At 54.1% G+C, this 22,402-nt stretch overlaps 3 protein-coding genes across 13 annotated transcripts in view; 1 reads left to right on the top strand and 2 right to left on the bottom strand.

The window, feature by feature from the left end:
- On the bottom strand, positions 1-2,313 carry SOCS3 (suppressor of cytokine signaling 3). The gene is made up of 2 exons (XM_083805179.1): positions 2,170-2,313; positions 1-1,905 (listed from the first exon to the last, which is right to left on the bottom strand). The coding sequence occupies exon 2, from the start codon at positions 1,836-1,838 to the stop codon at positions 1,209-1,211; it is 630 nt and encodes a 209-aa protein (XP_083661305.1). The 5' UTR covers positions 1,839-1,905; positions 2,170-2,313; the 3' UTR covers positions 1-1,208.
- A 106-nt stretch (positions 2,314-2,419) lies between these two features.
- On the top strand, positions 2,420-22,328 carry PGS1 (phosphatidylglycerophosphate synthase 1). Of its 4 annotated transcripts, none has more exons than XM_083805174.1 (10): positions 2,420-2,457; positions 8,025-8,214; positions 9,639-9,716; positions 10,729-10,828; positions 11,492-11,681; positions 12,040-12,218; positions 12,627-13,160; positions 17,349-17,497; positions 19,902-20,044; positions 20,694-22,328. In XM_083805174.1, the coding sequence occupies exons 1-9, from the start codon at positions 2,435-2,437 to the stop codon at positions 20,019-20,021; spliced, it is 1,563 nt and encodes a 520-aa protein (XP_083661300.1). In that variant the 5' UTR covers positions 2,420-2,434; the 3' UTR covers positions 20,022-20,044; positions 20,694-22,328. The 4 variants fall into 4 exon arrangements, with proteins under 4 accessions (XP_083661300.1, XP_083661298.1, XP_083661297.1 ...); XM_083805172.1 differs by lacking the exon at positions 2,420-2,457 and adding an exon at positions 3,973-4,160 and having other exon boundaries at positions 20,783-22,328; XM_083805171.1 differs by lacking the exon at positions 2,420-2,457 and adding an exon at positions 3,973-4,160.
- The window catches only part of DNAH17 (dynein axonemal heavy chain 17), a 37,614-nt gene continuing 35,701 nt past the window's right edge, over positions 20,490-22,402 (bottom strand). For all 8 annotated transcript variants that reach the window (XM_083805159.1, XM_083805158.1, XM_083805160.1 and 5 more), the window contains 2 exons: positions 21,661-21,886; positions 20,490-20,875 (listed from right to left, as the gene is read on the bottom strand). In XM_083805159.1, the coding sequence (XP_083661285.1) occupies positions 20,628-20,875; positions 21,661-21,886 (474 nt within the window). In that variant the 3' untranslated portion in view covers positions 20,490-20,627. The remainder of the gene's footprint in view (positions 20,876-21,660; positions 21,887-22,402) is intronic.

Below are 22,402 nucleotides of genomic sequence, written 5' to 3'. Positions count from 1 at the left end.
TTTCATTAAAAAATAGTGCTCTTTATTATAAATTATGGAAACATTTCCTTTCTGAATATAAATATAAATATGTGCAAAGTTTCATCTGAGTTTTGTTTTGGTTGAATTTTCAAGCATGGTTTTGCTCAGCCCTCGAGGCTGGAGGTGAAGATGGAATCTTTATAAAAGACAGTGATTCACGTAGACCTGTAAACATCTCTTCGGTAAAAAAAAAAAAAAGAAAAAAGGCCAGAAAAAAAAACACAACTGCTTTTCCAGGCAGACGCAGAGGAACGCTCACAGGACAGCACTCTCAGGGCATCCTCCTGCCGCGTTCCCGCAGGCATCGGTGCCCCGTGGAGCAGCACGGCCAGGGCCCCGGCCGGGATGGAGAGCTGGGGTCCGTGGGGAGAGGCTGGGCAGGTGGGGTGCAACACTCGGGAGTAACGGCCCGGTGCCAGCTCCCTGTCCCTTCGGCGCTCCTTGCAGATGCGAGCACGCGGGACTCAGTCGTCAGGATGGGCTGTTTCCCCTCCGGCTTCACGACGTGTTACCGGGACCACTATCACTCAGCGTCGCCAAACAATGTGCAGTAACCCAGACCACGGGACAAGAAGAATATTAAGGCTTAGTCCCTTGGAAAATGGCAACGAGGGCAAAAAGGCAGCGACCTCCAAGTCTGGGGCCTGGTGTGAAAGGAGCTTCCACCCACAAGGAGGCAGCAAGAGGTAAAGTACGGGCAAAAACCACTTTCCCCTTAAAACCGAGGAAAAGCGTCAGGCACCAGCTGGACTCCAGTGCTTCTCATTCTCTCCTGGCGGGAGGGCTGTCGCCAGACCCCTCCGGTGCGGTCCCGCCAGGGTGGCCAGGAGGCGGCTGCTGGGGCGCAGCCCCCCCGTGCCGCGCAGTGGGTGCCGTCCCTGGGCTGCCCGCGCCCCGGGGCTCTGCCGACCCGGCTCCCCCCGTGCCGGGGCGCACTGTAACATCCACAGTCCGACCAGAGCAGTCTCCTTCCCCCGGACAGGGGGTGTCGCGCTTCCTCAGGGTGTCCCCCCCAACATGACGGGCACGAGCCACAGCCCCGGGTCCGCCACGGCTCTCCCCCGGTCCCCTCCTCTCCTTCCCAGAGGGAGAGGCTTCTCGTGCCCCGCAAGTTCCTGCTTCTGCGGGGTGTTGTGCCTGTCCCCTGCTCTTGTGCTTGTAGCGTGTGACCTCCCTCCGCGGGCCCCTTAGAGGGGGGCATCGTACTGGTCCAGGAACTCCTTGATGGGAGCCGGCAGCTGAGTCATCTTCTCATAGGAGTCCAGGTGCCCGTTGACGGTCTTGCGGCAGAGGTGCTGCAGAGTGGAGACGCTGGAGGAGAGCGGGCGGCTGAGCACCAGCGGGATCTTCTCGCCGCCCGAGTAGATGTAGTAGGTGCGCTTGGGGTGCAGGCCCCCCCCCGGCTGCTCGGGGACGGCGCAGGGAGCGGGCGGCATGTAGTGATGGACCAGCTTGAGCACGCAGTCGAAGCGGGGCACGGGCTGGCTGCTGCGGGGGTCGCTCTGCAGGGAGAAGCTGCCGCCCTCGCACTGGATGCGCAGGTTCTTGGTGCCCGACTCCGTCTTGACGCTGAGGGTGAAGAAGTGCCGCTGGTCCGAGCTGTCCCTGATGAGGAAGGTGCCGGCCGGCTCGGCGCTCAGCAGCAGGTTGGCCTCGCCGCCCGTCACCGTGCTCCAGTAGAAGCCGCTCTCCTGCAGCTTGCGCACGGTGTTCACCACGAGCTGGTACTCGCTCTTGGAGCTGAACGTCTTGAGGCGCAGGCTGGTGTCGAGGGGGCGGCTCATCCCGGCGGTGGGGAACTTGCTGTGGGTGACCATGGCGCAGGGAGCCAGCTTTGCGCGCTCGGGGTGCTGCTGCCGGGAGCAGCGGCTGCTACACCATCACCTGCGGCGGACACGGCCGTGAGCGACCGGCGGACCCTGCCCGGGGGCACCCCCGGCCCCGCCGCCCCGGGGCACGGCGCCCGCTCCCCTCCGCCCCGCGGGGCTGCGCCGCCATCCCCGGCCGTCCCTCCCGGGGGGCACCCCCGGCCGTCCCCCCGCCGCCGCGGGGCGCTCCGCTCCGCTCCCCCCGGTGCCCCGGTCCCCCCGCCTCCCCCCGGTCCCGTCCCGTCCCGTCCCGTCCCGTCCCGTCCCGGCGGCGCCGTACCTGGGGCGCGGGTGCCGGTCTCGGCGGCGGCCGGGGCGCGGGGCTCGGTGCGCGGCGGCGGGCGGCGGCGGAGCTGCCGGGGCCGCCCGGGGAGGCCTCTTATAGCGGGCGGAGAGCCCGCCCTCGGGTTCCTGGAACTGCGCGGCTTCTTGTAACGCTCCCCGGCGCCCTCCCCGCGCCCCGCCCGGCTCGGCCCGGCTCGGCTCGCCGCCAGGCACCGCCGGCCCATTCCGGGCAGCGCGGCCGCCCCCTCCCGCTCCCATTCATGCTCTTTCCTTCTAAGAAGAGGTGAGTCCCCGGCCAGCCCGGGGGCCGCGGCCCCCTGCCCGCTCCGCCTTCCCCGCCCCGGGGCGCACGGCAGCGGCCGGGGGGCGGCACGGCACGGGGGGGGGGCCGCACCCCCGGGCTGCTCCGGGGCGCGGGGACCCCGAGGGCCGCTGCGGGACCCCCCGACACCCCGACGGCCCCCGGGACCTGCCCCCGGGACCTGCCCCCGGTGGGCGGCGGCGGGGTGCCCGGCCCGGCCGCCCAACGCCCGGTGCCCCGCGGCCTCCCGGGGGGCGCGAGCCCCTTGGGGAGGGGGCCGCGGCGGCCCGGCGGATCGGGTGTCTGCGCCTCGCCGAGGTTATTTCAAGCACCACATTCCAGGCTGCTGCTGGCCTCGCTTGCACTTCCCAGCAGACCTGCAGGGAAGAAAACCACCCTCGCTTTGCACGCTTGGGAACAACCGGGTGACCCCCCCCCGGCTGGGGCCCGGGGGCTCCGAGGGGCCGCCCAGCTCGCCTGGCCCGCAGCCCCCCTCCCGCCCCTGCTGCCAGCGCTGCCCGGCACCCCCGGGGCTCCGGGCGGCCGCGGCGCCTGTCTGCGGAGCCGGCCGCGGCCTGCGGGGAGCCGCGGCGAGGCCGAGCGGCCAGGGCCCTTGTCCCCCCTGGCCGGGAGCCCCGGGGCCGGTCCCCGGGGGTGTCCTCGTCGCCTCGGCCCGCCTCGGGCCTGGCGGGCGGCGGTGCCGGCGCCCCGGGGGAGGACAGCGCCCGGGCCGGCGGGGGACCGCGAGCACGGCGGAGAGCAGGGACCGAGCCCCCTCCCGCCCGGCCCCCCGAGGCAGGCTTCCCGTTTTCGTTTGGGTATTGTCAGTTTGGACCCCGAAAACAAAACAGGCTTTGTCCGTGGGTTTTATTTTAAATAGTTTAATTTGCCCTGGAGGAGCCGCTGCCGCTGCCAGTCAGGAATAAACAGCAGAGGAGCAGTTCTGGGAAGTGAGGCTGCGGTGAACCAGCTGGGCTGAAATGCAAACGAGCTCTGGAGCCCTGCCTGGGGCGGGCGCGGTGAAACACGAGGCGGGGAGGGGCGGGGAGGCTCCGATCCGGCCCGAGCCCCGCGGCGGCGCCTCCCCGGTGCGGGACGGGGCGGGGGCGGCCCCGAGCCCCCTGCCCGGCCGTGGGGGGCTCTCCCGGGGCCCCTCCTCGCCCGGCCGGGCCCGGGGCAGCCGCGGGGCGAGGGGGGCGGTGGCGAGAGGAGACGCTCCCCGCGCAGCCCCGGGCCCGGGGGGGCCCTGCCGGGACTGGGGGGGGAGGGGGGAAGCCACAAGGCCCCGTGCGCCGCGGGGGGGAACCGGGCACGGCTGTGGGGCGTGCGGCCGCTGCCCGTAGGGACCACGCAGCCTGGGGGCTACGGGGCCGGGGCCGGGGCTGAGGGGGGAGAACGGGGGGTACGGGGGGGGGGGGGGCGGTTCCGGGCCGCCCGCTGAGCCCCGGGGCTGGGGGCAACCGGCGCGGCGCGGGCGCCCCGGAAGCGGAAGCGCGTCCCGGGCGCGTCGCCATGGCAGCGGGCGGAAGCGGAAGGCGCGCGGGGCTGATGGCGGCGGCGGCGGGGGGCGCGGCGCTGTGGCGGCGGCTGTCGGCCTGGCTGCCGCGGGGCCGCCTGGGGCTGGCCGCGCTGCTCGGCCGCCTGTCCGACCGCCTGTCCCGCGGCCGCGACCGCCGCGCCCGCAGGTAAGGAGCCCGGCCCGCGGGGGGGCGGTTCCCGTTACCGTCGCTCCGGGCCGCGCCCGGGCCCGATCGCGGCTGCCGGGCCGCGAAGCCCCGCGCGTCTGTGCGTGACGCGACCGCCCGGTCCCGGCCGCAGCCGTGAGCGGCCCCCCCGGAGCCGACCTCCCCCGGCCTCCCCGTGCCTCCCGGGCACCGAACGGGGCTTGGGGGGAGCACCGGGCGCGGGGGAGGCCCCGCCCCGCCCTGCCCTGCCCGCTGCCGGCCCTCCGCGTGCCGTGCCGGGGGAGCGTCCGGCCGCGGGCAGCGGCTGCTCCCGGTCCCGCCGCCGCCGCGCTCCCCCCGCAGCCCCGCGCCGTGTTCCTGGCGGCGCCCTGGGCCGCGCTGTCGGTGCCCTCGGGAGCGGGGCGGCAACGAGGAAATTCGCGGTAAAACCAAGCCGTTAACGCGCAGAGGTGGCCGCGTTTCTGCGGAACCGCGTCCTGGGCTCAGAACTGATCAAACAGAAGGCTTTGAAGGCGCCCTAAATAAAGGGGGGTCTTTGGCGTCCTTGGGCATCGCTCTTACTGCTCGTGGTGAGAGAGCAGCGCCAGGGCTCTGTCGTGTTCCGGTGGGGGCAGCCCGGTACAACCCTCGCCGTGAGTTACACGTATTTTTGTGAGGGGGGCACCTCTGGTGTCACGGCACACCTTTACTCCTTTTTCCTGCGGGGAGCAGACGTGCGGCGGTCACGCTCGCTGTTGTCCCAGAGCTCTGTGTTTGCCCAACGTCTGCTGCTTCCCCTGGGTAAGCCAGGGAGGTAGTTTTCAAACTTCTCTTTTGGTTTCATCGGTGTTTCTTAGCGTGCAAATTACTGAACTGAGCCCTGGAAAGACGCGGCTGAATTCAAAGGCGAACGCTGCGTGGATCCCCCTGCGGTGACTTAGTGTGGGTGAAAGGACAGCGCCGGATCCTGCAGTTTCACTTCACCTCCGGTTCTGCAGATGAGGTTTTACAGAGAATAAGAGTGTTTCGGCTCCATCATGAGTTTGTACCAAAACCACAGCTTTTAAAAATAGAACATGCAAAAAAAATCCCGCGTTTATATTTAGGGTCAGCTTCTTATGTAGAAAAGATCTGAGGTGGTTCCTTTTAGTTCTGTTTTCTCTTTCCGGTTAACGCGATGATGTGGAATCCGCGGGAAGGGTTTCCCCCCCGCCGCCGGTTTCTGTTTCTCTGAAAGCTTTCTTTGTTGAAGTATGGAATTTTGATGATTTCTTCATAATGTTACACGGTTTCTATTGTCGGGTACTGCTGAAGGATTGTGTTATACTTAGGTAGGTGCTCGAGCTTTTTGCAGTCACTCGTGGGTAGAAGCTGCAGCTTTGGCGAACGGTTGCTGCGCCGTTGTTGCTGCTGGCTGGAGCGAAATACTGATTTCCGTGATAACTGGAAGAGTCTCGGGCGTGCAACAGTAAATAAGTTCAAACAGCTCTGTCCTGCGTTAAAAGCTCAAACAGAGTGGATATCTCGAAAGCACAGAGGGAGTTTGGTGAGTGGGTATCAGTACCCGCACAGAATTAATCTGCCGGCTGTAAGCAGGCGGTGCCGGTGAGGCACATCGGTGTTGCTCCTTCAGCAGCGCTGGGGAGGGCGATCCCGAGGAGCCCACGAGCCGAGCGTTGGCCTGGTGGAGCGGGGGCGTGGGTGAGCCTGCAGTTCTCGCAGCCCTGGCCAGGAAAGGGCTTGGAGTCCTGGTTTAGGAAGGTGGGTTCTCAGCCGCCACAGCGCCTCCTGCGAGTGCAGTTGGCCAGCTTTGGCCAGTGGAGCAATAAGGAAAATAGCTGTTTCTTCTTTTTGATTAATTATTGTCATACAATGCCATAAGAAGTTGCTACCGTTACCTCAGTGGGAATAATCGTAGAGAACATAATTTGTAGTCTGCAGGGCGAGGCTGAAGTCCTGAGCTTGTTACTGCTCTGTGAGCTGTGTGCTTTATTGTTTTTACGGAGAACGTGTGGGGATGCTAATCTGAATCCAGGTAGCTCGGGCGTCCTGGCTGCGTTCGCCACGATAAAGTGCTGGTGGGTCCCTGGGCCCGTACGTGGCCGGCGCCTTGAGACACGGGCTGAGCGAGGTCCCGGTCAAGTTCTGTAAAAATGGACTTGTGTGGGCTTAAAAAACAGCATTTCTTGTATTCCTTTTCTGCTTTGAAAAAAGAGCTTTTTTTTTCCTCCGTCTCCTACGGGATGTTTCTGTTGTGAACAGCTGAACTTCGTAATCTGTAAAACTTACGGGTGTCCAGTCTGAGCCTGGTCCCCGTGATCTGTTGAAAGACACCATCCCAGGAATTCTTGCACAGACTGACTCAGACTTTTGTTGCAATGAATAGTCAGTGACAAACTAGTGGATTTTCCAGGAAACACAACTGCAAAGTGTCTGGCTTCTGCGTAAGGGTACTCGGAAACCTTGTGAAGATCCAGTGTTTTATCATGAAGCAGTTGGGTGAAATCATCTTCCTGGAATCTGTGGTCATTTGGGCTTTGGATTATGGTAAAACCTAAAAGTTCCTCCTAACGAATTCTGGTAAAGCTCGTTATCGAGTTTCTCCTTGGTTTGTGGTGATGGCAGAATGCGCCGGGGTGGGCCGCAGGCTGGTGGTTGCCTCCTGGCCCCGCGGGACCTGGCGTTCCTCCGGGACGAGGCGGCCGCCCCCGTGCTGGCCTGATCGAAGCCGGACTCTTGCAAGGAGGTTTTGCAGTCCCAGATACTTTCTGTCGGGTTTGGGGAGGCAGTTCGGTCACTTGCTCTTCGATTCCTGGACCTCATGGGAGTTGTTGCTGCTAATTGTGCTGAAATGTGGTTTTGTCATGTGGACAGGCTCCTACCAGGGGTTGTTGTATGACTTGATGATCTTGCATGCACACTAAGCCTCCAGAGAAGAAAAAACACCATTTCCTTCTTACCGTCCCCCTAAGCAGGACTCTTAGCAGTAAGTTGGTTTCTTCAAGTGGCTTCAAGAAGAAATTTCAGGACAAACGTCATTGCTTTGAAGAACGAGCTTCCTGCTGGCGCCCCGACCTCCCTGTTACTTTGAAGTCTGTGGAAGAAGCGGTGACCTTCCTTTAGTGCCGGGGCAGAGTGCAGGCGGCACAGCTGAGGAGCGCTACCCCGTGCTTCTCCGCCGTGCTTCTCAGCGCGCACCCCGGGACCCCTTGCCTTGTAGCCCTTGAGACGCTGCCCTGTGAGCCGTGTTCTGGTGCTGTGGCTTCGCTGCTTTTGCTAGGATGGCATTCAGGCACTTTGCATGTTCCGGATCTTTTTTTGGACAAGTTTGAGGGCTTGAGGCTTGTTTGTTTGTTTCATTAAGGAACTTTTAGAGGAGTGTGATGTGTTTTAAAACATCTTTACTTGAAACAGAAACAAGTAATCCTTAGCCCAGCTGAGAGCTAAGCTAGAAATGGAAGTGACTGTTGACCGTGGCAAAACTGCTGCGTGTGTGATTGCGGGATAGCTGCTGGCCATGGCAGCACCGCCAGACTGCTGATCTGTGGGTTCCCGGAAGAGCTGGCAGCTCAGCCTCGCCAGCTTCTAGCCCCTGCCCTCTCCTGTTCCCCCGTTCTGGTGAAGAAGCTGTTTCCCCCTACCTCCCCGGCCAGTTAGGGGCAGGAGCCGATGATGTTAAGATCTGGTCCGTCACCTTTAGCGTATGTTTTCTATCCTAGATTTCATTTTGATGAATCTACTGCAAGTATGGGAAGGGCACTGTTGCTCTTGTGAACCCTTCTGATGCCTTGGCCCTGCTTGTGGCTCTTCCTTTACCTCCTTGGAGGCTGTTTGTGGGAAGCAAAGGCTCTGTCACACAGAATTCCTCCCCCTCTCTTTCCACAGGTCGTCATGGCTTCTCCTAGCCCCGCTGCTCACCCCTCCTGTCCCTGTGGTCACCGCCCCGCCGTGTTCCCTGTGTCCGGAAGGAGCGCACAGGTTCCAGTGGATCCGGAACCTGGTGCCAGAGTTTGGGATCTCCAGCTCTCACGTCAAGGTGCTTTCGTCCCCGGCTGAATTCTATGAACTCTTGAAGGTCAGTTGCGGGTTCCGAGCATGATCGGTTTTTGGGAACTGCAGTGGTTACGGGCAGTCACAGGCAAGTTGGTGGGAAGGAGCACCTGCAGGTCGGTAATGCAGCCTTCTGCTTGGAACACGACTGTTGTCAACATGAGATCAGCTCGGCCAGGCTTTGTCTAGCTGAGTCTTGAAAACCATTGAGGGCAGAGATTCCACCCCTCAGTAGCCAGTCCCAGTGCTGGGCTGTCTTAGTCATTTAAATTTTTTTTTTTGGTGTCCAACCTGAACTTCCCAAAGCACTGTTTGTGGCTGCTATGTAGATATAAAAATATTTATATGACTATAACTACAAAGAAAAATTTGCCTCGGTTGTCTTTGTAACCGCTCTTCAAGTCGTTGTAAGCTGCTGTTAGGTGACTCCTCGCCTTCTCTTTGCAACACCAAACAAGCACAGCTCCCTCAGTCCCTCCCAAAGGTCTCTGCTCAGTACCGTGTGAGTCCTGTAACGCTGCGTCTCGCAGGTAAGTAGCAGGACCGAGGGGAGAATTCCCGCTCAATTGCTGGAGTCTTTTCACAGCGTGTATTTAAAGCAAGTTCAAGTAATTCTGAAACATGGTTTAGATGGCCACAGTAAGCTGTTGGAGGGCAAGGCTTGGGTGGGCCCTGAAGGCAGCACGAGAGTCAGCAGCAGCTTCTACCCTGTGCAGCATCAGCAGTGAGCAGAAGTGGAAAGAGGAGAGCTCCGTTAGCAAAGGTCTCCTTTCACCCCCAGGTGGAACAAGCGAGTGCTCGGCACAGGGCCTGGATGCGGGTGGTTGGGCAGGCTGGGGCACCGCTCACTGCCCGCTAAAGCATCGTCGCTTAGGAGTCTGTGGATCTTCAGGAAGGCATTAACTTGTTCAGAAGCAAAACTTTGGAAACTTTAGGATCGGGGAATAACGCAACAAACAACTTGAGGTTGGGAAAGCCCTCTGGAGGTCTAATCCCTCCCACAGAACAGGAACAGCTTTGAATTTAGGTCCCGCTAGGTTCTGGCTAGTTCACAGGGCGGGATGCGGAGAACTAAAGCAGTTGCAGAATGAAAACTGGGATTGCCAGTGTGATAGTGATACATTCCAAAGCTTGCGGCTGGGGCTGTGTAACTGCTCTTGTGTTTAATAGTTTTAAGTGCAGGAATGCGTTCCTCAGCTTTCCAAAAGGCATTTCAGTTTTTGGATGCAGCAGTGATGCTGATCTTGCTCTGGAAAGACCCGCGTGTTTTACGTCTTTGCTGTCAGTGTGTTGTTATTTCCGTGGTTACAAGACAAGGCAGACAATGTCATGATTTGGCAAAGTGCTTCTCCTCAGGGGGGACTACAGCTGTACCGTGGTTTAAATGATTAGCTCCTAGTGATCAGAGCGATCGAGGATGAACCTGAATTTATTTTCTGCTCCTCTCAGGTGCAGATAAAAACAGCCAAGCAGCGAGTGGTGATGGCTTCACTCTACCTGGGAACAGGGCTCCTCGAACAGGAGCTGGTGAGTGTGGAAATGGATTGGGAAGGGGTGGAAGTGAATGCAGAAAGAAAATGCCTAGCCTTGCAAAAACATTTACATACATTTTCTCCTCTACTTGAGAGCTTTCTCAGGGTTCCTGGCTGTATTTGTGTCCTTGTGCTCGGGATGGAGAAGGGAGGTGTACGCAGTTTGTTCTAAGCCTAGTGTAGAGCCATGTAACCAGTGAATGTTTTCACGGGGTAATGAGCCTGGATATTTCAGACTGCTAGAGGTTACTGGCATGGTGTTCAAAGGGTATTTGAAGAACTGTGGGATCATGGGTGATTTTTTTTTCCTTGCCATTTTTCTTGAGCATGATTAAAGTTGTATACGTGTAGCGTTGTGTTTTATCCTGCAAGTGCAGAATACTGATGCGTTGCTAGCTCTTTGCATTTAAGACAGAGGTCAGTTTTGCTTCGTGTTGTTTACCTTTTCTGTTTCCTGTCCTTCCCTCTAGAAACAAAAGCATTCCCTAAGTCCTTTAGGGAGAAGCCTGACCTTGGCCAAATTCTTACATTTGAAATCAGATTCCGTAGCAGGGTAAAGGTGGACGGAGTCCTGAACAGCGTTTTGTGCCTGGCTTTGTCTGGGCTTGCACACAGGGTTTGAATTTGCATGTGACAAACAGCCTCGTGGTTAAGGAATAAAACTGCCTCTGTATCGTTTGTGAACTCCTACCAAGGTTTTCCTTTGGTAACACAAATCTGCAGTTTGGGAATGACGTTGGAACTTTTTCTGCTAAAATTAATTGCTGTTCAGAGGCCTGAATGTATGCATGTGGAATTGACGCCTTTTCCTATGTTGCTCTAGGCTGATAGAGTAGGTTGCCAGTCTGACAGATGCGAAGTCTAAACTAGCAGTGTTTTGCATGACTAGGAAAGACTTAGAGTAGGGGATGGAAACTTTCGTGACCACTGACCTCCTGGTTTCTGAACACTTTCCTTATAAAGCTTCGTTTGCTTTCTGTAATGAGTAGTGCGATCTCTCTCTGCAGGTGGATTGCTTAGAAGAAACACTGGAGAAATCATTGCAAGCAAAAGAATCACCAGACCTCAGAGTTTCCATTCTTCTTGACTACACCAGGGGGTCTCGAGGTAGGTATTATGATACTCTGCTTTCTTCAAAGGCTTGTTTTGTAGCTGGGCTGGACGTGCTGTCATTTTTAAGAGAGAGGCTGCCTTGGCTGATTGGACCTGCAGGCTTAGATCACATGCATTTCAAAACCTGTCCTCTTGTGTACCAGTAACTACATATTCCCAGAAAATCTTCAAGATGAGCAGCTTTTTTTAAGAAAATAGGTGCCAGAAAATCACTGGGCCAGACTGTGCTCTGTGCAACTTGTTCTTTCTTGCTCGTTCAGTTCACGTGTCAGTACATTTGCCCTTACCTATCTTGCTCTTTTTTATTTTCATTTTTAAAGGATAGTGGGGGAATTGTTGGAAGTAGCAGTACGCTTAACCTTTTGTGGTGACTCCTTGTAGCATGTGTTATTAGTGTTGGGTGTGGGACAGTGTCAGTTCTGCCCAGTAATCATTGGCAAGGCCCATTCATCAACAAACATAGGGTTCGGGATATTGATTTTGATATTGACGTAAGTGTCAAAGAAAGTGATTTAAAAAAAAATAAAAGAAAAAGTTAAGCACCTGCAGATGAGAGGTGCTCATTCTGTAAGCAGCTCCTAGCTGAGGAGTTGTGCCATGTCATGATGTATTCCCTGCATGGTGCGACCCTGTGTGTGTAACTCCCGTGTCTCCCAGGCAGGAAGAACTCTCGAACAATGCTAATTCCGTTGCTGCAGCGATTCCCCGAACGAGTCCGTGTTTCCCTCTTCCACACCCCAAACCTGCGTGGACTTCTCAGGCTCCTGATTCCGGAGCGTTTTAATGAGACCATTGGACTGCAGCACATCAAGGTCTATCTCTTTGATGATAATGTGATCCTGAGCGGGTGAGTCCTTTCCTCTCCAGGCCTTTCTATGATTCATTTAGCTGAGGTTTTGATGCAAGGTATGCATACCACCAGTATTGTCTGAACTTCATTATTTGCATCTGTTTTTTCTGTAATGATCATAGCAATGCTCTTCTGATACGGAAGAGCAACCATAGGTCTGTCACGTGAGATTCTCATAAGAAAGACAGCATTTCTCAAAAACAAAACAAAACAATCTTCAAGATTCAAAAGGAAATGGCCAGTTTGTGCTTTAGTCTTGTTACATGTGGGGTGTGATCTGCAACTTAAGCTGGGGCATTCAGGATCACATGCATATGCTCTGTTCTGGAACTCAGCTCTCCTTTTTCTCTCCTAGTGCAAACCTGAGTGATTTGTACTTCACCAATCGTCAGGACCGCTATGTTCTCCTGCAGGACTCTCCTGAGATTGCAGACTTCTTCACGGAGCTAGTGGATGCAATTGGAGATGTGTCTCTGCAGTTACAGCAGGATGATACAGTCCAGATGATGGAGGGGATGGTACACCCCTACCAAGGTAGGAGGGAGTCTTCCTGTCTGGTTGGATGATAAGATCCAGAGGAGAGGAGTGACAGCCAGTATTTTATTTAAGGAGGATGTGAACTCTATCTATTTGTGAAGTGTTGAGTGTCTGAGCACTGTTTATGGACTGTGGGGCATCCCATTTCTGTGCCGTGCATTATCTAAAACAAGGTTGCTGGAGTTGCACCTGAGTCTATCAGGGTGTTCGTAGCGCAGTTCCTAGCTGTCTTTAAAACGCCAGTTTCTCAGACATAGAGAAGAAAGTTGTTTGCTCTTTGTGTCAAAAAACTCCTTTTTGTTCTGATATTGATGTCCTGTCATTAGCTTTTCCTGCTACATAATAGGTGGTGCATAGCTCTGAACTATTAGGTCTTAAATGCGATCTGTCCTGGTTTTGTTGCAGGAGACAAGGTGGCTTACTGTGAGATAGCAAATCGAAGAGTCATGGAAGTGATCAACTCTGCCAGGACACGACAAGAACTCCTTCACGCAAAGACTTTCCACAGCAGCCAGCAAAGCAACTCCGCGTTATCCCAGCAAGGCTCTCAAGCGTCTGGGGGTCTGAAACCAGAACCAGACACCTGGATTTATCCCTTAATCCAAATGAAACCTTTTGGGATTCAAATAGACGAGATGGTCACAGAGACGCTGCTGACAGAGGCTGAACGGGACGCCAGGATATACCTCACCACTGGCTACTTCAACCTGACGCAAGCTTACATGGACCTCATTCTGGGCACTAGGGCAGAGTATCGGATTCTTCTGGCCTCACCAGAGGTGAACGGCTTTTTTGGTGCCAAAGGGGTGGCAGGCGCCATCCCTGCTGCCTATGTTTACATAGAACACCAGTTTTACAGTGAGGTCTGCTACCTTCACCAAGAGGAGAGGGTCCAGCTGCAGGAGTACTCTAGGGCTGGGTGGACTTTCCATGCCAAAGGTAAGATGCCCGTTTCCCAAGGGGACTCATTCAGAAAGCACGTGAGCCTTCCCATATACTTGGAGCGTGCGACTAGCGAGGGGATGGCTGGGCGCTGAGTCTAGATTTAACCTCCAGATTACTCATCCAAGGCTCGCACACTTTGCTTGCACAAACCTGAGTGTTTGGATCACTCAGGAGACAACTATGCAAAGTCACGTCTTGCCTCTGGATTTCCAGTTTAAATATAGTCCCAGGGGCTGTACAACAGCTGTCCTCACGGCAACGGTAAGATACTGTCTTGATGCACAACGTGACATGAAACAAAAGGAGGCATCTCTATGGGTATTTATGGTCGCAGAAGCAGTTGTGATTCAGTTTCTTGTATCCCTCTTGACGGTTTGAGCAAAAAGAGGCGCTGACTGTGTCAGGGACCCCAGTGCCATGGGAGTGCGCTGGCGGTGGCTCCCCAGTGGTCCTGGATGCCGGGTTCTCGTGGCAGCAGGTCTTCGTGGGGATGACCCGGGTGTGAAGGGATTTGTACCAGCTCCCGCTTACAGCACGTGGGAAAGCGCAGTGTAGTGAGTAAGTGTGCTCCTGTGCCTTCTGAGAGCTGGGGGCAGCTGGAGGGGAAGTAACTGAGAAACAAATGCAGTTAACTTAACAAATGCAGTTAACTTAAAAATAAAAAAAATCTGCCATCATAGTCTTCTGTGGAGGACCCCACTTTCTTTCTTGCTTGATAGAAAGGGCATAACTTTCGCAAGCCCAGCACCACCTTGACCAGAGCATGAATGTTTTCCCTTGACTGGTTGTTGCTGGCTCTCTCTAAATTTTCCTTTCAGAAAATCCAGACGCTGACCCTCCTCTTCTACTGTGACACTGCAGTAAACACACAGTAGTAGATTTTACTAATGCAAATAGTTTGGGAAGCCTGCTGAAGCAGGAATATCTTTTTTAAGAAGTCTGGCGCGTGTGACTTTGCCAGTGTCTAGCTTCTTACAGTCGTCCCGTTCCGAGGCGCGCCAGTGCCGCACCTCACAGAATGACTAGGAGTCGCGGTTGAGCGCGGCCCTCAGCTGAGACATGCGTGCCGCGTGCCTTTGTTACCCTGATCTTCGGCAGGCAGAGCTCCGCTGCTGTGTGTCACTTCCTGCGGTGGCTCACGGTCCCCCAGGACAGCTGGGTTCCTGTAAGCGGTACCAATCTGGCACTCGTTAACATGCGCGTTTCCACAGCCGGCGGCGTGCTGAGGGGCGTTCTCATTGTTTGCAGCCTGCGTCTGATGGGAACGGTGGCAGGATGCGTCCCCGGAGCCAGCGCAGGCCTGTTCCAGGGGCCATGGCCAGCAGTTCATCTGGGTTTGTTTGTTTAAGGAGATTAGCTGCTAACGATTGTGGGAATGCCTCTATCTGCCCTGCTTCCTGCAGCGCTGTTCGGAAGAAGGTTCAGAGGTGGCAGGGAGAGAAAGCTGCTGATTCGGCCTTCTCTTGTCTAAAGAAAATAAACGAGTGTTACTGGGCTGCCTATATATAGAAACTACAGATCTTCCCGACGAGTGCTGTGCCTCGACAGCAGCGACACCGGCACCTCGGGTGCCCTAAAACCCCTATCGCAGGCCGGGGGCTCCGCTGAGGAGGTGCCTGCCCGGCTGGGAAGTCGTGTGTGATCTGCCTTCCAGGAAGCACGTGCTCAAGGGTTCTGTGGTTTGCAGGTTCCTCCTCTTGCCGGGCACTGCTGGCTCCGAGTGGGACTTTGTGGTTTGGCATAGATTGAGCACGGGCTGCTTCTCCAGGCTACCGGCGTGCACCACCTGCCTGGCAGCCAGCCCCTGCTTGGCCGGGCTGTGCCCCGGCGGGGGGGAGCGACGCGAGGCTCGGGGGCTTGGCAGGAGGGGCAGGCTCGGGTGCTGCCGCCTCGCGCCTGTTCCCGCTGTGGAGCGCGGGAAGGGGCAGCTGGGAGCTCCCTGCTCTGGCCCGCTCTGCCCTTCGGCCCGCGCTCGATTCCGTTTCCTTCTGCAGGAGTCGTGCAGCGTGTGAAAGAGGACGGGGCAGAGGGGGAAAACGGGCGAACCTGGGGACAGAGGGGAGGCACCTGGAGCTTGGCGGCTGGCAGAGTACGGCTGCCGCGGCACAGGGTGCCTGTTGCTGCCGCCCCCTCGGGCTGAGGCGAGGGCCACCCTTCAGCCAGCCCCCTGTGGGAGGAACATGTAGCTGATGCGCACCAAATGCGGTCCTGCTGTGCCTGGTGTTCTGCAAACCCTTCCAGCGCCTCCCGGAGCCTTTTGTATCCCCAGGCGCAGCTTCCTGCACCGCGTGCTCCTGTGGGGTTGTGACTGTCCTGAGCTCTGTTGGGTGCCAGTGCAGCTCCAGCAGCCCAGCCCAGAGAGCCGCGTGGCTGCCGTGCGCGTGTGGGTAGGAAATGCAAACCTTGGCAAGGGGAGAAGCTTTCCTGGGTGTGATGCCATGAAACGGGCCCGCAGAAGCGTGGAGCCGCCGGTCTCCAGCAGCGCTTCTGGGTGCGGTGCTGCAGGTGAGGCAGGCCTGCCCCTTGGGATTCGGGTCCCTTCCACAAAAGCACCAGGTGACAGAGTGCAGGGCAGGTGGCTGTTTGCTCTGAGATAAACCTGCATTGCTGCTATTGAGCGGCGGCTGGGAAACGGCTCTTCCTCTTTCTGGAAAGGTGAGTCACTGTTTGGGCAGATCCTGCCAGGTGGCCATAAAGCTAGAGACACAGGAAAGGCTTTAGGGCTGCCGCAGGGGCGCTTAGGAAGAGCGCGGCAGCATGCTGCTCGTGGCTGCTGGCCCAGCACGCCTCTGGCCGGCCGTGGGGAGCCTGCTGCTGCTGCCGGGCTCGGGCACCGGGCGGCCGCTGCGGCCGCTGCCTTTGGTGGCAGAGACGGCCAAAAACCTGTGCCGTCTGGTGGCCCCGGCCTCCTCGCCTGGTGGGCTCTGTGTCCCGCCGTGGCCGGGGGGTGGCCGGGGGACGCGGCGGCGGCTCAGGGCCGTGAGGCGCAACTGAAAGCGGCCGCGGAGCTGCCGAGTGCGTGACGTGGGGGCGGGGAGGAGGTTACAGGAACCAGCGGTGAATCGGCAGCTTCTTACTCAAGGCATTCTTGGAACTGCTCTGGGGTTGAGTTAGGAAACCTGCTTCTATTTTAAGGACTAGGTGGTTTTTTGGCTACGGTTTCTTTGTTGTAGTCCTTGTGTGACTTGCAGTAGGGATAGGGCATCTGTCAGGGACCTGCCGGGGGCTTTGCCGGGCGCCCGTGCGCACCAGGGGAGAGCAAATGCTCCCTGCGTCTGTTTGTGGGCAGAGGGGGGCTGCGGAGCTGGCCCTTGGCAGCAGCTCTGGCTCCCCCGTGGCACCCCCAGCTGCTCTTTGCCGCCACGCTCAGCTCTGTGCTTGACACACTGTCCCGGGTTGTCTCGTGCTTGTGCTCGCCTTTGTGCTGGTAAAGCTGTGTGTAAGCTGCAGGGGTGGGTGGACCTGGGAGTCTTCATCCTGGCAAGAACCGAAATTCGTCTTCTGGTTGCTCCTCAGGAAGTGAGTGGGTGTAATAATTTGCACTTCTCTTACTAGTGTTTATTTCATGCGAATTCACCTGTCAGCGAGGGGAGGTGCCTCTTCACACCGCTGTCTTGTAAGGTCTCGGGAAAGGGGTTACTCACCGTGCACCCGCGCTGCTTCCAGTCCTGAACTGACTGCCTCAGTGCCGGCGTGTCTGCGTGGCGCTCCGGCGCGTGATGCTGGCTTTCCTTTCCCTGCTGCAGAGAACTGACAAATCGTTTGCCTTACTTCAGCGTTTCGGAGATGTCATGGTGCAAAACGACCTCTGACTTAATGACGGTGACTCATTCTGAATTATTTTTGGGCCCCCCTTGCAGTGCACTTATGTTCTTAAGAAAGGGTCCCTGGGGTGGCACCGAGGGTGCCGCAGCCCCCTGTAAAGGGCACGCAAGGCTGGGCAATGCGAGCCGTGCAGGTGCCCCCAGGGTTCGCACTAAGCTCTACAAGAGCCAGCTCTGCACACTTGACCGGCTACAAGGAAGCGTGTTTTTGACAACTCGCTTCGTGTCGTGGTCATTTATAGTTACTGTAAATCTAACATCTTTAATTCATTTCTTCTAAGTGAAGCAATTGTTTGAGGCTACCCCAGTCATTTCCTTTGTCTGCCACGCTTCCTTTCCTCTCCTGTTTTTCCTGCAGGCCTCTGGCTGTACCTGGCAGGAAGCAACCTTCCCTGCCTAACGCTGATTGGCTCTCCGAATTTTGGGTATCGATCGGTTCATCGTGATTTGGAAGCTCAGGTTGCGATAGTGACAGAAAATAAAGCTTTGCAGCAGCAACTCCATCAGGTAGGTGGCTGTTCAGGGGGAGGTAACGTGCATGCTGTGCTTCTTGGTCACAGAGGGAATGCTGATGACGCAGTCGCAATAAAAACCTACAGCCACAATCATTCAAACCCTTCTTGAGCATAGGAAGTCTCAAGGAGCTGTCAGTTAAGTGACTATTGATGAGATGCCTGCTACAAGTGCCTGTTTCTGGGAAATGGAGGCCGTAAATGGGCAAGAACATGTGTCCCCAGTGAACTCGAGTATCAGAGCGCTCAGGCGCTGGATGCTGAGACACGGCATTCGGGGAGGATCACGCAGCACGTTCTTGGGCCTTATCCCCCGATATTTGGGCATTGCCAAGGTAGCACCGTGCTCTGGGGTGGTGAGGTCAGGCCCTCTCAACCACCAGTCTCATGCCTGTGGAGGACTTTGCTTGTCAGGCATTCGGGAAATCCTTTGTAGGAACATAAATGCCAAGCAGTTAGCTTTTGGTGGCTGCCCACAGGCGATGGAGGTGAACAAGGGCAGGGGATCTTGGTGTAGTTTCTGCAGTAAGAGCGTTTCTGGGCTGGTTGTGCTGCCCCCGAAGTTATGTGCTGCAGCTCCCCATGTTGACACAAGCATTTTTCAGTGGTTTAACGTTCCGTGTCCCAGGTTTTTCTGTTTTCGTTAGGCAGCTTAGACTGTTAAGCACTCTTCTCTAAACACTGTCAGTCTTGACTCCGAATCTTCAGCTGGAGCTGACATTGTCCCACGCAATTCCTCACGTAGTACTCTGCTACAAAGCATATTGGCTTTTGTTGCCTTTGTGTGTGACTTACGGATCTGAAAAATGTATTGTAATAAGCTGAGTCTTGGCATAAGAAGGCACAGTTGTCTTCAAGATCAATGGGAATTGCCCTATTGCATCAGGGCTCTTCCACAGAATGAGTCAGAGTATATCTAATCAAAAACAATTCTATTACTGGAAGAGTTGCCTGAATATTTCAATTCATATCTTGCCTCTACTTGTTTCTAATGGAAGGAGAGAATCAATGAAAATATGACAAAGGAATTTTTCTCAAATAGTGCTGCAGTGATCTAATTTAAAGGGCTTTAAATGATTCCCGTTTGCTGGAAGCTGATTTTGAGATTGGCTGTCTGTTTACTGCTCTGTGACCATTGTTTAGAAGACTTAATTTTATGCCAAGGTGATAAAGCCTCTAATGGAGTGTTGTGTTTCTTTCTCTGTGCAAATTATAACTCTATTCAGCACCCTAGCTGAAGTGACATTTCAGCTATACGAACAAACTGAATACTAAGCTTTTCCAGTGGCTGGTTTTCAAGGAATCCTGACATGTAAAAAAGTGTGTTCTGGGCTTTTCTATTTGATTTCTTTTTTGAGCATTTAAGCTTTCAGTCTTCTTAATAATAACCTTCTAAATAATAACTGAGCTTTTAATATTGCAGCTGATGTGCACTAGCTGCTTCTGAATACTTAACTTGTATGTGCCATGAAATCACTTTGGCTATGTAGCATTCAGCTCCAAATCTCACTAAGGATTTTTAAAATGGGGAAAAATTGAGTGGTCTGGGTATCTCACTGAATGAACTGCTCCTTTCCAATGCTTAGTTCCTGCTTCTGTGTTCCACTCTGAATTTTTACAGCACAGTGTTCCTTCTGTTGTTTGTGACAGTTTAACTAGTCAAAAAAAAAAAAAAAAAGATTAAGAACAGATTTACAGGAGCTGGTCTGCTCTTGTTTGCCTGCAAATCTAGAAACCTAACTACCTTTGATAAGAAAACCACTTCTACCTTTGATCAAGCAGCTGCTTTCACGTGCAACTCGAGCATGTATCATCATCATGATGGTTCATTTCCTTCTTCAGCAGTATTGTGTACACACTGAAGAAGCCTAAGTGTTTCTGGTAATTTAGTTGAAATCATGACTGCATATCATTTGAAAACACAGAGCTTGAGCCGTGTCTAGAAAGAGCTGCGTAAGCCAGTCTCTTGAGATTATGATAGAGTTTCCTTTTCTGGCAATTACGGCAAGGGATTTAGGATTCTTCTGAAACTGAAGGTTAGCTCTCTTGCAACTGTAGGGCACAAAAAGGCAAAGTGTTCTCCCTTTGCTCTTGGTAGAGTTTAAATTGCTAATTCTCGATGGTCAGTTACTTGGCTCGATGATAGTCATCAAAAGGTGGAGTAACGTGGCAGACGGGTTTGAAGGACAGATCCTGTGCTAACTCCTTGGTGGTTTGGTTGCTCTGTGAGTTGTACTGCATGGAATGAGACTCCTGCGTTCAGGCTTGTGGGAGAAATGATGCATCCTTTTGGCAGGATCCACGGCCAGTTTTACCTGAGAACTGCCTTTTCTTAAAGGTCATTATATTAAAATTGAACGCTTAGAATTTACTGGGATGATGTTTCTTTCCCTGTACAGGAGCAAGAGCAGCTTTACCTCTGCTCAGGCGTAGTCTCATCATCAACGTTTGAGCAGCCAAATCGGTATGTGAAGCTGTGGGTGAAGCTAATAACTCCTCTGATCAAGAATTTCTTTTGAAAGAAGAAAAGTTGCTGCTTTGGGTGAGTTTTCTGCCGTTCTTATGGGGAATTTATATGATACTGACTGTGGTTTATTAGTGCAGTAGACTTTTACATGTGGAAGAAATGGATGATGGAAATACACAGATGTGGAAAAAAAAATCATGTGTCTCTTTTCTCCTGAGTTACTCATCACTTTGACTAGAATCACCTACTAATATTGCTGGAAGCTTTGTGCAGCTGTATTTTAGAACCAGTCGTTCAGATGTTTAACGGGATGGAAGGTGATGTTTAATGGGTGATCAAACAAATAGCTGTGAAGAGAGAGCTCTGAGAAGGAAAGGAGTCTAGGTGGTTGCAAGCCATTGTTCCATTTGGCTTGCTTCAGTGCCCTGGCTCTCAAGCAGCACTTTATCAAAAACCACCATCTGAAAACCGGTATCTGTCATAAGAAACTCTACGGCTTGTAAGAGTAGTCTCCACATGATTTTTAGTCTCCAGCACTATTTTTATTGATACTTTGCTTAAAATAGTATTGGTACGATCAAATTCATAGTTACACAGGTTTGTTAGTATTATTTTTTGGCAAGTAAAAGCATCTGCTTTTTTCCGTAGGCATTCAGTTTTAGATCTGCAAGAGCAGAGCAACAGCAGCAAGGATCCACTTGGCAGCTTTTTCTTTTGTCTTTAGGTTAAAGGTCCAGACATAGGTGGGACCTCGCATCCGTGTCTTATAGACAGGACATTCATAGACGTTCTTGGTGTCCATGCGGTCCACAGGGATGGCTCTGATGAAGATGACTGGCATCATCGGCGTCAACTCCTTCAGCCGAGCATCTGCGATAACCCCAGACGGGATGTCCCATCGAGCGCCTGCAATATTACAAAATTGTTGTGGTACCAGCTACTCAAAGGCCTTTTCACTTAGAGGTGGCTGCTTTCGTAACTGTTAATGGGTGGGAAGGAATTTTTCTAGCAGCACAGTTCAGGGATAAAGTGTGCAGGTTGGGTAACTGCGGCTTAGTAGTCGTTAGGGCTAACGTTATCATCTCGCTGTGACTCATGAATGCGTTTTGCCTTGCTGTGTGTGGGATGTCTAAATAAGTCGTGCCCCCACTCATCCCTTCAGCACAGGTTTGCATGGAAGGTGCATAGCTGCAGGTAGAACGTGGCCATGGTGGGGAACTACAATAAGCTGTCCGGTGTGCTCTGTGCCCTTGTTTCAGTTGACCCTTTTGGTGCTCAGCTAATACTACCATCTCATTCCCTCTCATTTTTTTAACAGTATTTTAGGTTCTGAGTTTCCTGATTTGTCTTATTCACACATTATGTAGCAGGGTAATATATTTGTTCACTAGAAACGTGTAGCTTCAAACAACCCAGTCCTCAGGTTCATACTACACAGTCTGCATTTCCAGAAAAAAAATTCTGGTTTGTGAAACTCTGCTCGTAAACTGGATGGGTGCTGCCCTCAGCTGGCGTGTGTCTGACACTAGCACGGATAAAGGCTCCGCTGCTTGGAGCTTTTGCAAAAGCTGTACAAATAAAAATTTAGTAAGTTATAGAGTATTAACACCTGCTCTGTTTGCAGTAATTTTTTAGGCTGACCTGGGATTTCTCTGTGCCTGAAACATCTCATAAAGGATGCAGTCTTTTACCTTCCATGAATAATCCATGTACATAGGAGCCTTCTCTGGGTGGAGCTGTCATATCCTCACGGTTTTTCTTGGTCACTTCCACTGAAAGGCACATCTTGTCCAGTGGCCATTCATTTTTTCTGGCCATGGACTGCATGATAGCAGTGAGGAAAGACTGGGGATTGAAGAATCCTGCCAGCCACACTGTCGCAGGCAGCACAAAGTCCGTTGTCCAGACTTCTAGTTCCTGGAAAATAAAACAGCAAAGTCCTTTAGAGTGAAGCACGGCCTTTGGACAGTGGAGTACTGCTTTGATGTAACAAAGATGTGCCTAACGCACAAGCTTCAGGTAATGGGTGGACTAGGATGGAGTGGTCTTCTATGAGTAAATATCAGATTGCACTGCAGCAATTAAACTTCAGCTGTTAATTTGGGTTGCAGTAGATACTGCTGCTATTTCTTTTTAACAAAGCCACGCTTTAAATACATGGTTTTATTAAACATTTTTTTCTTCTGGGACTTAAAAAGTTACTATTGGGATATTTAATGTTCTTTTAAAGCAGCGATATATGCTAATGGTGGGTCTTTTCAAACTTCTGCTCTCGTTCTTGGGGTAACAGTCCATTTCAGATACTTTAAACTGCTTAAATTAATATTGAAAAATAAAACAGTTAACCACTGCGTATGCTGATGGAAGTGATTCCTGGTCTTCTGTGGTATCTGCTTGTTCCACAAGATTTAACATTCAAAAGAAATCTGCTCA

This window comes from Anser anser (genome assembly GCF_964211835.1).
Source record: "Anser anser genome assembly, chromosome: 19".
NCBI lineage: Eukaryota > Metazoa > Chordata > Aves > Anseriformes > Anatidae > Anser > Anser anser.
This window is presented reverse-complemented; position numbering and strand designations above follow the sequence as displayed.

Bases quoted from the DNA above. Each gene is read 5' to 3' on its own strand.
- SOCS3 (XM_083805179.1), bottom strand. From the start codon at position 1,838: ATGGTCACCCACAGCAAGTTCCCCACCGCCGGGATGAGCCGCCCCCTC.
- PGS1 (XM_083805172.1), top strand. From the start codon at position 3,988: ATGGCAGCGGGCGGAAGCGGAAGGCGCGCGGGGCTGATGGCGGCGGCG. The intron at 9,717-10,728 runs GTGAGTGTGGAA...CTCTCTCTGCAG, and splicing joins GGCTCCTCGAACAGGAGCTG to GTGGATTGCTTAGAAGAAAC. The intron at 10,829-11,491 runs GTAGGTATTATG...CGTGTCTCCCAG, and splicing joins CTACACCAGGGGGTCTCGAG to GCAGGAAGAACTCTCGAACA.